This window comes from the organism of the source record quoted next, unplaced genomic scaffold (genome assembly GCF_019419815.1).
Source record: "Pyrus x bretschneideri cultivar Hongxiangsu unplaced genomic scaffold, Pyrus_bretschneideri_v1 Contig36, whole genome shotgun sequence".
Lineage (NCBI taxonomy): Eukaryota > Viridiplantae > Streptophyta > Magnoliopsida > Rosales > Rosaceae > Pyrus > Pyrus x bretschneideri.
Genome location: NW_025999679.1, coordinates 2,470,875 through 2,484,143, shown reverse-complemented (window position 1 = coordinate 2,484,143; position 13,269 = coordinate 2,470,875). Strand labels below are relative to the sequence as shown.

At 37.6% G+C, this 13,269-nt stretch overlaps 2 protein-coding genes across 6 annotated transcripts; both read right to left on the bottom strand.

The window, feature by feature from the left end:
• Positions 1–3,632: 3,632 nt before the first annotated feature.
• LOC103950492 (ABC transporter I family member 17-like) lies at positions 3,633–6,840 on the bottom strand. 3 transcript variants are annotated; one of them, XM_048591955.1, is made up of 5 exons: positions 6,507–6,840; positions 5,966–6,301; positions 4,476–4,663; positions 3,853–4,127; positions 3,633–3,815 (listed from the first exon to the last, which is right to left on the bottom strand). In XM_048591955.1, the coding sequence occupies exons 1-4, from the start codon at positions 6,547–6,549 to the stop codon at positions 3,873–3,875; spliced, it is 822 nt and encodes a 273-aa protein (XP_048447912.1). In that variant the 5' UTR covers positions 6,550–6,840; the 3' UTR covers positions 3,633–3,815; positions 3,853–3,872. The 3 variants fall into 3 exon arrangements, with proteins under 3 accessions (XP_048447912.1, XP_048447914.1, XP_048447913.1); XM_048591957.1 differs by having other exon boundaries at positions 3,873–4,127; XM_048591956.1 differs by having other exon boundaries at positions 3,633–3,811; positions 3,873–4,127.
• A 1,303-nt stretch (positions 6,841–8,143) lies between these two features.
• LOC103950493 (pre-mRNA splicing factor SR-like 1) lies at positions 8,144–12,978 on the bottom strand. Of its 3 annotated transcripts, none has more exons than XM_009361708.3 (5): positions 12,841–12,978; positions 12,345–12,646; positions 12,128–12,208; positions 10,454–10,525; positions 8,144–9,210 (listed from the first exon to the last, which is right to left on the bottom strand). In XM_009361708.3, the coding sequence occupies exons 2-5, from the start codon at positions 12,630–12,632 to the stop codon at positions 8,398–8,400; spliced, it is 1,254 nt and encodes a 417-aa protein (XP_009359983.2). In that variant the 5' UTR covers positions 12,633–12,646; positions 12,841–12,978; the 3' UTR covers positions 8,144–8,397. The 3 variants fall into 3 exon arrangements, with proteins under 3 accessions (XP_009359983.2, XP_048447911.1, XP_009359984.2); XM_048591954.1 differs by having other exon boundaries at positions 12,345–12,638; positions 12,841–12,949; XM_009361709.3 differs by having other exon boundaries at positions 12,818–12,937.
• Between the last annotated feature and the right edge of the window lie 291 nt (positions 12,979–13,269).

The following is a 13,269-nucleotide window of genomic DNA, read 5'->3' as shown; positions in this document are numbered from 1 at the left end:
CAAGTTTGTAGGCCCAAACACAACGCAACAATAAGAGGGTGCTGATATATTGGACGTTTGATGTACTGTTCTAAAAAAAATCACTTAGCATCATCTAGACTTTGTCTGGACACTAAGCAGTTAGTTATCGCACTGATTAATTTTTAAACGTTTGAAAATTAAGAAATGATATTTAGATCTGCTTAGGTATCCGTCTAAACCATCTAAGCACTCGTCCAGCCCGTCTAAACCCGCCTAGGTAGCAACTCTTAAGCAGAAAATAGATAATTTTTTTTTTTTGCATTTTATTTTTTTCGATAAATTGTAAGAGACTTGTTGAATACTTAGATGAACACACATTATATGCTTATTCCCCATGTTTTCATTACGTTCTAATCTATTTGTCCTTATATTTTGCAACTTATTTATCCCAATGCAATTATATATGTTTTTAAGTATAAGTAGACAATTATTTATACGATGTTTAAGAAATACACTTAAATCCGCCTAGGCTTCTGCTTTGACCTCGTCTTGCCATCTAGGCGTAAGGCCTCAACTCACCGTCCGACTAATGGCTAGTGTTTTTTAAAATTTTGATTTAATGTCGCAAATTATAAACGTTCTTGTCGTCACATGGTTAGTGGTTTAGCGGAGGGAATGGGGGTCGCTTGATCGTTGTAGGATCAGAAGACAATTGGGGAGACACAGGGTGAGGGAGGAGGGGATTGTAGGATAAGAAGACAATTGGAGGGAGGGAGAGAGAGAGAGAGAGAGAGAGGTCGGTGTATTGTTTAGGGAAAGAACAGTGGGGTGGTTGGTTTTGTAAATTGCAACATTGTAAATGGTTATTTATGTTTCCGAATACCTAAATTTATTTTGCAATTGATCATCTTCATCCTTCACTTCATGCTTTCCACATCAATATTGTTCCGTTTGAATGAGTAATATTACTAAAGAATTTCAAAATGATAAGAATGATGATAACCATATGGGTGGTGACAACTTTGTAGTGGGAGTGACGTTGGCGGTCATGGAAATGTTGTGGTGGGGGTGGTTGGGAGTTTGGTGACATGATAGTAGAGGTATTTCTTTACTTGCGTCAAATTTAATCCAACAGTCTTATGGTTTCAGATTTAATCCAAGAGTCCTAGAGTTTTGGAACGTTATACATTACGAAGTGGTTTTACAAAAGATTGTGTAAAAAGTGGTGTCACAAACCCATCTCCCAATTATAAATACAATGAAACTTTGAGGTACATTATAACACCTCATTCAAACAAAATTTACTAAACCATACCACTACATCTGGCAGCGTGCAAATTCTTTGATTTCAAATCAGGTCAATCTCACGCATCATTCGCACGTCTCCTACACTTCACACCTTGCGCAACTCTATTGATTCAAACACAACAACACAGTGTTTGTTTCCTGATTCTATTTTTTATATTTGAATTTAGATGATGCATTGCAGTATCCGTCTTTTGTTTATCTTCAACATTTGAGTTTAGACAACGTGTTGCAGCCTTTGTTTCTAGTTTTGCTTTTACATTTGTGTTTAGACTATGCAATGCAATCTTTGTTTCTAGTTCTGCTTTTATATTCGAATTCAAACTCTAAAATGCAGTGTCTATTTGTGTAGTTCTATTTTCATATGTTGTCTTCAAGTTTTCAAGAGATGCAAGCATTGCCTTCACCATTCCAAATACAAATTCAATTGCATAATTAAATAGCAAAAGGGCCAAAAATCCGAAGCACAAATCTTGCGGATTTGATACACTGCTTAATTTCGTCCTCGAGCTCCTTGCACGATGTCTTCAAAATTTCATAAATATTTAATTGATTATGTCCAAAACAAAAATTGACCATTGATATATGAATAATTAGCAAAGATTCTCTTAACATTTGGCTAAACAACCTTTATGTGGACTGTGGAGTGTATTGTATTAATACGGGTAAAATTGAAAATAAGATGTCAAACAAAAATTTTGGAGCGAACTTAGACATGGTATGGAGTTTAAATAGAAAATTCTATCCAATTTGGGGTTTATGTTTTAACTTAATATTTCTCACTTATAAGTAACGTGGTGTTATCCACATAGTTCTTTTTACCTCATACGCCCCGTGTTAATTTCTATCATTTGATTCTCTTCAGTTCATTCAATCTGACAACTGAACTTAAAACATATGTAGAATATAAAAAGGGGTGTGTAATAGCACCATGCTCATTTTTGGATTAGTGGCAAAGCCACTAAGAGCTAGAATGGTCTCCGGCCCATCTTGCCCTATTTTTTTTTTTTTTCTCTTCTTGCTACTATAACAGATGTTGATGCATATCAATCTAGTACCCTTAAAATTCCAGTGTGTTCTAATCTAAACTGTTTTCTATTCCAAGCCATGCCCTCATTATTATCTCTATCTCTCTTATTGCAGTGCAGTCTTCTTCACTTCCCCTCCTTATTCTATAAGCTTTTCTTTGGTTTTAGCTTATATTTTAAAATTTTCTTGCTTACTCTTTACCTCATATTCGAATTCCTGGGTTTATGCAATGTTTTTAGTTCTCTTTGTTCAATTTAGGGTATTTCAATTTTCATGCGCATTACTCCAGGGTTTAGTTCTCTCTGGATGTTGATGCGTACTCTAAACCATTACTCTAGTCTCTCATGTTATGAGTTCAAATTACCTATGTATGTGAAAGGTTCTCCCACAAATGAAATCCTCGCTCCTCTATTGATTTGGATTTGTTTTAAAAGAATTTATATTGACAAAAACTTTGAGTAGAAGAGTGAGGTGGACAGCCGAAGGAGGAGTAGGTGATGGTAAAGAGAAGGCGACGGATGTAGCAGAATGAAGGGGTAAATAATATGACGATGGTGTTTAATATAGAGTCAGCAGTCAGCAGTGAACAAATCCAACAACTTCAAGGACATAGTTAGACTAAAGTAAACCGAATGCGATGAGTTTTCAGAGTTTTCTCTCTTGAAAGAGAGAGAGAGAGAGAGAGAGAGAGACAAAAAGAGTCAAGACAATAAAATGAGGGGTGCCGTGGCTGAAAACTCTGAAAACTCATCACATTTTTTTTCATACATCTCCTTATTTTACATATATCTTTGAAAAATTCTCATATTGTCAGACATTATGTTAAATGTAATTTGACGTGCCTCAAATTTATACTGTTGTGGAGATGGTTGGTAGGCTGGATTGGAAAGTTTTCGAATTTCAGAGTGCTAAATCAGTTCGTTTTCGTTTTAGGCCCCAATTTGCATTGATACGGTTCTGCCCTTGATGTTTTACGAGAGAACATTTATAGTGAATTATAGATTTGGAATATTTGTTGCATTGTGTTATAAACATGTGGTGGTATTGCAGGAGGTGTTGGAGGAATAGGTGGTCTACTAAAGCTTCAGGATGATGTACATATTATGTGGAACATGCTCAGCAAAGCTCAGCAGGAAGAGATGATCGTCTCAAAACACCACAGCCAGCTTCCAAGCCAAATAAAAAGCAGATACAAAAACCCTCTTGGTCTCTGAGGACCTTCTACTTTACCACCCATGCAAAGACCCCAGTTTTGGTCAGACTGGAAAATTATTCGGTTCAGGAAGCCAAATAATAGTGTGTTTTCATGTGCATATATATATATATATATATATATATATATATATAGTTCGTAGGCCCCTGACAAATTTATATGATCACTGTAACTAATACAAATATCAGAGCACTTACTAGCAGAAGTTTCTTCCTTTCCAAAAAGTATCATCAAGCAATTGCTATGTAACTATTGTACACAACAATTTATAAAATCCCAAATCAATCTAGAGAGAGAGAGAGAGAGAGAGAGAGAGAGAGAGAGAGAGAGAGAGAGAGAGAGAGGAGAGAGAGAGAGAGAGAGATTAAGAGCTGAGCTCAAGAAACCGTAGTGCCATGGGATGCTGGGCTTGAGATAGTTGGTCTGGTTTGAGAACTTCAACAATTTCCCCATCCACAAGTAGGCAAACAATATCAGCAATCCTCTGGATTTGTTTGATGCTGTGAGAGACCATCACAATGGTCATCCCCTGTTTCTGCTTCAGCTTCTCCAAAGCACCTTCTATGCGCTCTGTTGATATTGGATCCAATGCACTTGTTGGCTCATCCAGCAGCAAAACCTTCCCAAAAGTATAGTACAACACATTACCAACAATAGCAAACATAAAAAAAAAAAAAAAAAAAAACATTGTTTGGCGTACATGTAAGGAGTCATTCTTTCTTACCATCAAATCATAATCTGACATATGCAAAAATAACTTATTAAGATCACAATAAGAAATTCTGATAGATGTCAAATAGTAATTTGACTGCATGGAGGAGTGACTCGTTAAATGTCACATGAGCTCATTAGGATCACGAAAAGAAGAATTTTTTTAGATAAATATCAAACAGTGATTTATCTGTAAGAAGGGACGACTTCTTGAATGCAAAATGGAGTTGAGGATGGTCTTGTAATGGGCTTTTACCTCAGGGGAATTGGCGAGGGTCCTAGCAAGTGCAACTCTTTGGGACTGACCCACAGACATTTCAGAACCAGTCTTGGTGAAAAAAGATGAATCAAGGTCTACAAGTGTCAGCAACTTGTGAACGTCCTCGTCACTCAGCTTCTTCCCCTTTAATTGAGGGCCATAACGTATATTGTCCGCAACTGTGCCTGAAAGACGAATTGATCACAGTTCTTAATTTGCAACTGAAAACAGATACACAAGTATATATTCATAGAGCTTTGCTCTCCTGCGCATCAAAGAACAAAAAAGAAAGATATCTCAACCGTTCGTTCATGAAAAAAAATACAAATGCGCGAGGAAGAACTTCCGGATATTCATATACTACTGCACATCAAATTCTTTCCAGGAAGACTTGAAACCAAAAGAGGGGAGAATTGACATAACAATCGTTGATCCAATTCTCGTTTACTATATTACAATCATCCAATTATCATTTACTATATTTACTATATTTAGACAGAGAGATTGAAATCACAACATCATCCAGTAACCAACCAGTGAGCGATTACTCTAATGGTATTTTTGCTCCACAATGTTAGAAGAGATCTCGTGTTTGAACCCCGTCACCCCCAATAATCAAAAGAGGAAAACACCATCACACCATCCAAGTAATAGGACAAGTAGGTTTAACCACTGTTATTATAGAAAGAAAAAAAAAAAAATATATATATATATATATATATATAGAGAGAGAGAGAGAGAGAGAGAGAGAGAGAGAGAGAGAGAGGTTGTGTGACTGCAGCATAGGACAGATTGTTCAAAGTACCATTAAAATACAGTTGATAAAAAATTTGTTGAGTTTTAAACTTTAAATGTGAGTAAGCCTTGGAAGTGAACCACTCCACCCCAAAAGAAAAGCCAGCAATAGGCTCAATATAAAAACTTCATGGAAAAGGAAATCTGATGGTGCTCTAGAATATTTTTAACAGTTAAATCTTGATTATTGTGTCTTTGATAATAAAAAATTTAATTGCTAAAAATTTCAGAGTATCCAGGATAGTTTGTTTTCCTTTTTTTTTCGAAACCTTTTAGTAAACTCCATAGTACAGAATATAAAAAATCCGTAATTAAAATGCTTACACCAACAGTGACAAAGATGCATGTTTACTTTACAATATTCCTAGCTAATCAAACCCATCACGGTTTGATATTATAATCACTCCCTAATCATATTATAATCACTCTCTAATCTCTATTACAATGACCCAAAAATATTGACTGCCCCCTAAACACACCAAGATGCTTTAGGGGAAAGAGGAATGGTGGATATACCAATCTATTTCTCTGACAAGATGTTCATTCTTATTGATGACACATCATTCAATTTCCAAATTTTGTCTACAAACTAGTCTCCCTACCATTATCCTAAAACAATACGCCAATTGACCATCTGATATGTGAGAGAGAAAGAGAGACTGTTAGTTGGGGCATATGATCAAAAGGGTTACCTTCAAAGAGAACGGGAAGCTGGAAGAGCATGCCGACCTTGCGGCGGAGGCTGAGAACGTCGACGTCCAGAATATCACGACCGTCCAAGAAGACAGTCCCAGATGGCGGCTCCCAGAGGCGGTTGAGAGCTCGAAGCAGCGTGGACTTGCCGCTGCCACTGGGGCCAATGACCCCCATGATCACACCCCTTGGTATGTCCAAGGTCAACCCATTGAGTATTGCGGCTCCGGTGGTGTCTGATTTCTTGGCCAGATTTCGTATCCGGAATTTCACGTCCCCATCAGCTTCTCCAACGTCCACTGTCAGTAGGTGCTCTCTAACTGTTTCATCCCCATCTGCCAAGCAAAACTCACAATATCAGATTTTGATTGATGCATGGAAACTGCGTTAAATTACGTTGTCGGGGCAGTCAAATCTATACCCTTGATAAGCTAGGCTTTTTGTACAAAGATGAAGTCTAGACTCTACATGTACGGATAATATAACATGTCAAATATCTAATGTTAGAATATTATCGCGTAGGATTGAGTAATATCGTACCAGCAAAGGAGAGGTGTGCCTGACCCGGTGGAGGTGAAGACATTTGTAGATTTGCGTGCGTGTGAATTTTAATGTGTGTTTCGGAGGATTGGAGATAGAGAGAGAGAGAGAGAGAGAGAGAGGAGAGAATGGTGTGTGTTTATTTATAGAAGATTTGAGGTTTGGGAGGTACATACAATTACAAGCGAGTGCATAAATAAAGCCTTCCCCAGAGCAGACTGCATCAGTCCAACAGTGACCCGGGGAGGTAAAGCCTTCTTGTAACAAGATGTGTTGTATTATTACACTGGAATGTCACTGTAGCGGTGTAACCCGATGCTCCCAAAGAGAGAGTGGACACATATTGATTCATTCCTAAATGCTACTTTTATTGTGGCTTTTTATTCTTGACAGATAAGAAATCGATAAAGTAGTAGAATGGTCCAGCCAGCGGTGGGACATACAGGCTTTGTCAACTACTGCAAGGTCTGGTTGTACGGATTCTAAGGAATCGAAAAGGAATCGAAGGGAAGATATGTCTCCTTTCCTAGCTTGAAGACTTCCATGTGATATGTCAAAACATTTTGTTTTGATTCTTTTGTGACAAACCAATCACCAACCTTGGTAAGATTGAAGAAGATTTGTTTCTGAATTTCCATTCATGTTGCTTTCACCTATTTCTAAGATTCTAAAGAACGTTAAGTGCTAATCGAGTGGCGAGTTGAGTCATTGCGTATAAACATATAATTAGATTTTTTTTTTTTTTGGGCTAAATAAAAGTAGAATAATAAATATGCATCCACCTGAGTTGTTCACGAATTAGTTGTACCAACTGTTTCTTTTTAGGCATATAATCATATAATTTAAAAACACATTAAACATATAATTAAATATTATTTTAGTGAAACTCCACTACCTTGTCCGTTGATTGTTTAACTATTTTAGTACAATTAGGGTTTTGTCTTTTCTCAGTCGATTTGATTTAATTCAATTGAATCTTTGTTTAGGGCTCAAAGAAAGGAGATGGGTCTTCTTCCTCTTCGGGGCCGTCGATGCCGGCGAAGGTATGGCAAAGTGGACAAGCTGGAGGGCAAAGAAGACCCTTCAGCTTACAATTCTCTCCATGCATTCCATATCGGTTGGCTTGGTTTAACAGCCTATACCGCTTAGCGCCCACCCAGGCCATTTCCGATTTTCCCTAACATTTCGCTCCAAATCACTTCAAAAGCCCACCTAGGCGCCGCCTAACTCATTTAAAAGTGCTTTTCAAATGCTTAAAAATATTTCTGATAAAAAAATTCTTAGAACCAACCCTTAGTAAAAATGCAAGCAACTCCTAAAAAGCACTCAAGAATTCAAAAATATTTTCTCCAAAAGCACTTTCAATCATTTTAAAAACACTTCTAAAAGAGCCCTATAATTTTCACGCTACTCTTTTCCCCTTTCTACACTCCCCTCGTTTATGTCCATTTATTCTACTTTGATTTGTTGAATCCAGCAAACTATAACGAAGGGGCCTGCAAGCGGGGCAAACAAAAATGGAACAAGGGAATCACTACCCTAAACCCAAAAAACGAAAGCAGTAAGTCAGATGTGGTCTTCTGCTCAACCCTCGCGCACCTGTGTTTTAACACAAACAAAATTCCAACTTCAGACGATAGAGAAAATTTTGCGTTATTACATGCTGTTACACAGTTAACATTGCGCCCGACAACCGAATCATGAGGATCAATTGTAAGATTGAAATTCTGAATAATGTCTAGTATACATGGAGCATTGTGACATGAGCATGCTGCAACGAAGGGCAACACATGGGTAGATTTTCTGCCTTCTCATGGTGATCGAATCAGTTCCGGCCAGAAGACTCAAATGACACATCTGATAACAGAGAGGAGAGACAATCCTACTCGTTCTATTTCCAACGAGAACCACCAAGTCTAATCACCTCTTCACCACCATTATCTCCCCTGGGAATCCTATCCAAGCTAGCATCGCCTTTTTGATTACTGATATCCCCATAAAGATCCCTAAGTATTGCCAGGTTGCTAGATGCAGATGTTCTATCCTTGTTTACATCTCTCTGTGGGCTCGAATGAAGTGTAGTGCCCGCTTGCAAACTCCGACTTCGACTCCTGCTTCTACTGCGGCTCCGACTCCTACTCCTATGAGAATGCCTACCGCCATCACGGCTACTCTCATATGGATCCCTTCGACTTTCTCTCTCTCCATATCTGGACCTCCGATCATAATCAGAACTTCGTTCTCTATCCCTCTCTCGCTCCCTTTCCTTATCCCTAACTCTATCTCTCGCTCTGTCTCTGTCTCGGTCCCGCTCCCATTCCTTGTATCTTTCTCGATCCCGATTGCGATCACGGTCCCTTCCTCTGTCCCTGTCTGAATATTCTCTGTCAGAATATTCACGGCTCTGACTGCAACGGGTCCTTTGATCATCACTACTGGCTTTATCATAAGGTGGTGGTGGTAAGGTGCGACGAACAGGTGAGGAGTCCCTTGTTGAAGCACGATGTGGAGCACGTTGACCAAAGGAAACTGAAAGAGCAGCTTTCACAGAAGGTGGGCGACGAGCTGTGTCATCAGATCCATGGCGGGTAGCCTCTCCAGTAATACCAGATAGTTTGGTGGGGAGTTTCATCTTCTCAAGATTAGCTACAATCTGCCGCATAACAGGAACAGGGATGCGGGGGAAAAGGGTATCAAAATAGTACTGCAATAACACAACCAAGTTAAATCACTTCACCAACTATAGCAATGAAAGTGTCATGTGGACAGCAAAATAGTATTTAAAGCACTGCATGTTAAGAGCATTTGTTGTCTAGATAAGCTGCATCTAAAACTATGCAGAAAATGTGAAAAATTAACTATGATCAGTTACAGAAACTACATACGTATATAAATGAACATATATTGTAATGAACAGCAAAGCAAATATTGATCTAATTTTGTCTTAGAACACAACTAACAAACAATTCATAACACTCTTGGCCAGTTTCAATATGGTGAAACTCAAATTTGGAAGAAACGGTATTGTTTTTACGTGTTAAATTTGGACCTTAACAGTAGCACTCTGAGACCATGCTTCTAAGCTCCAAGGACCTGTATTCAGACCTTAATCGCACTGTAATCTGGAAAAGCAGCAGCTGTGACTGTAAAGGACTGCATTGTCGGAGCATTAGACAGAAGATTTTAAACTATTGTCCTAGAAGCTCCATCAACTATTTTACACAATGCTTTCTAGGCTGATATGTGTGTGTAAGTGTGTATTAAAAACATATTGGAAGTACATTTCTTTTTTCTAGTCAACTGAAAACAAACCACTGTTTTCTACTACAGACAATAATACTCCAAACAACTTTAGCTGGTTAACTGACTTTTTCCTACCCACTTTGGTACTAGGTGTGGCATCTCAACAGATGAACTCTTGACGTGAAAAGTAGGTGCATAGAGAGCCTCACATGCTACACAAATAAATCGTGCTGTCACTTGATAACAAAATTTCTCTGTAACTTAATTTCGGTTTAAATGGGAAGCTTGCTTAAAATATAGACTACTTGTTCAATATTTCTGCTGTGTAAACGAATCTCAAATTACGCCAGTCATGACTTCTATCTTTCATTAGGAAAAACAAGATCAATATAATTAGTGTATTTTGTTATAGATATCCTATGCAGTTAAAAAGTCCATAAACTATATCCAACTAATCATCGGATAAAATCAATCGAAATATGATTCGGTGGGCATGTCTTGGAGGACAAAGAGCTCCCAATTGGCAAGCTAAAGTAATGATATTTTTGGCAGGTTAAATGCTAGACATGCATGCAGTAGTATTAGGCACTTCGGCATTCTAGTTATGGTACAGTTGCAAATGCATACAGCATGAATACTGAGGCTGTGGCCATTTATTTTCACCATAAAATTTCAAATATAAAGCATTCTTTAACGAAACTAACCTGCCCAAGCAGCAAATCACGCACGTATACACCCATAGTTGTCATCCGTCCATTGGAACCAGGAGAAAATTCCTGAAACCAAAGCCAACACATAAATGAATAACTCAGGGAGAACAAAATCAATATGCTAACATAACAATACAAAATAAAAACAAGTGACAATTGTCATAGAAGTTCAATCAGTGGGAAATATATCATAAGTATACACAGATATAGATAAGGTGGAAACAGTTGGTACCCACAGGATATATAGAGTTATAGAAATGGTTTTGAGACCAGAACTAACATAAGAGAACAATAAAATGTATTCAAGATCTCAAGTCCATGTGGATCCAATGGCCAACTCTGACCACTAATTGTTATCTTCTATCAATGTCAAATACAAAATCTCAATCAACTCTTACATACTACCACCCCACTTCCAGACAGTATATAATTGCCGCTCCTCTATTCCTGAGATGCCGTGGCACTAAGCTGCAGATCCCCTGGTGAACTTCAACGTTAAAGAGCCATTTAGACCAACACTTTTAACAGTGGCACCTCTCTTTGGTAGTGTAATTTAATATGTCCAGACGTATCCTTACATGGGAATGTTTAAATCTAAACAAGGCCAAGTCAAAAAATTTGGAAAAGAAAACTATAAAAAAGAGTTTTTTTCTAATCAGTAGGGTTAAGACACTTACCACTTAGAATGTTTATAAGTCCCCTTCAACCAATGATGGTTAATATGACTGCTCTAAACTTTTGTTTTATTACTCATTGGATGAAAATCCAATGGTAATATTGTAACTGTCTTATGAAAATTCTGACCGGCAGGTGTCAGAACATGATAAATATTACAGTCTATTAGTTGGTGTCGAAAGCAATTTATGTCCAACGCCCTCTATATATGTGATCTATGCCAATAAATAGCTAGACCTTAAAAGAACACGGGCCTAGAACAAGATAAGCTAAGATAAATCAAAAGAACTTCACCAGCACATTGAACTAGTCTGTATCTTTACTACATGGATCTAAATTAGTAGGATTTTCTACTTAGTGTGTTAACATCACTTCATTTCAGCCAAAACCATAATGAAAGCATATTGAACTACTTCAGTCAGTTGAACAAGTGTTTGTGTCTCAAAATTTGCAAGTGAAATGTATTTAACACTTACACACAAAGCATCCGACAAAGATACCTACTCCATGTAATAGTAACTACGCCACTACCAAAAAATCATGCCATGCAAATTGAGACACAAGTAAATGGTTAGTATGTTTTGTAAAGAGCACAACCATTGGGTATACAACAGCCAAAAGTTCCACAGAGTTTCAAATCTATCAAAATTGGAAACAATTAATGTGATTTTCAGCTTTTGAATTTTAAGAACCAAAGGACTGCTCTTATATGAACCAAATGACTTTGACCAGGATCTATAAATTTCATAAACCTTTTCCTTTTTTTTTTTCTTTTGTCAAATGAAATTCATAAACCTTGACAAATGCAAATGTAGCGTGCATGCTTGCAAGGGTGTTGAGAACCCTATTCGTGCAGAACCACCAAGGAAGCATTCAAAACTCAGAGTCAGTAAACTGTAAACATAGGTTCCAGAAGGAAGAGAACACAAATTTGTATATGACAGATAAAAAGGTAAGAAACTTGAAAACTAAAATGCATCATCTATCATTTACCTCGTCATCTTTAATATAGGGTTCAACCCAATTCCACAAAGTCTTTGGGTCTGCAGCATATCTCAAGTAGAGGAAACCCACCTGAAAATCAAATAGAACTAAGCCGATTATCGATTAAGAAAAACATAGCACATAACATCTTAACGAGAAACATGGTAATTTCCAAATTCAAAACAACACATAAATGGAGTATATAATGTCAGATTAACATACACACCGCTCTTATGTAGGGCGAATCCTCGTGCTTTAAAAGACCGTGCATTTGCTTAATGGTGAGCTTCATGGTGAAGAACTTGTACAGCAGACAGAAGGCAGTTGACGGGCCGCGGCAATTCCCGGTCATCCACGGCTCGACATGGTCTACTTGGTTGTAAATTTCATCAATGACTTCATGGTACGTCTTTAACCGGTAAAGTTCCTTGAAGTAGTCGGAAGATAGAACGTTCATACAAAGCACCTTCTCGAGCAATGAGTCAATGGATTTCCCACATGTCTGTACCTCCATCCACGCCTACGCTTCTGCAAAATTCAAACCCTTAATTATCGACACCAGCGTTTCAAATAAGCATAACATTATCGACATTAACGAAAAACAGAATAAAAAGACTCATAATTTCCCCTGCCAACCGATCCGGAGACGGAGACTAGGGTTAGGATTAGAGAAATTAGGGTTAGGGTTACGAGAACAACCTCGAAGAAGGAAATCCACTTACTTGAAGCAATTTGGGGAAATTTCCGCCGAATTCACGATCTGCTGAGCAGCTTCTAACCCTCTTCGCCTCTTTCTCTCCTTTCTGAATCGTAGGCCCGACGGTTAAAAGCTTTTCTTCTTATTATTATTACCTCTTTTTCTATTTTTTTTTTAATCACAATTTAAATAAACAAATTAAAAGGACAAAAAAAGAGAAACGGAAACTGAAGGCCTTACAGTTTTGGGTCAATGCGAATGGGCTTGTTTCTATTGGATTGTGACTTGAGATTGGGCTGCTATTTATCATTTGGGAATATACTTCTTTTATTGTTGGGAATGGAAAATTATAATATAAGTTCGTTTGAAAATATTTTTAAAATAATTGAAAACGTATTTTTGGAGAAAATATTTTTGGACTTCAAAAGTACTTAAAGTGCTTCATTCAAGAAGC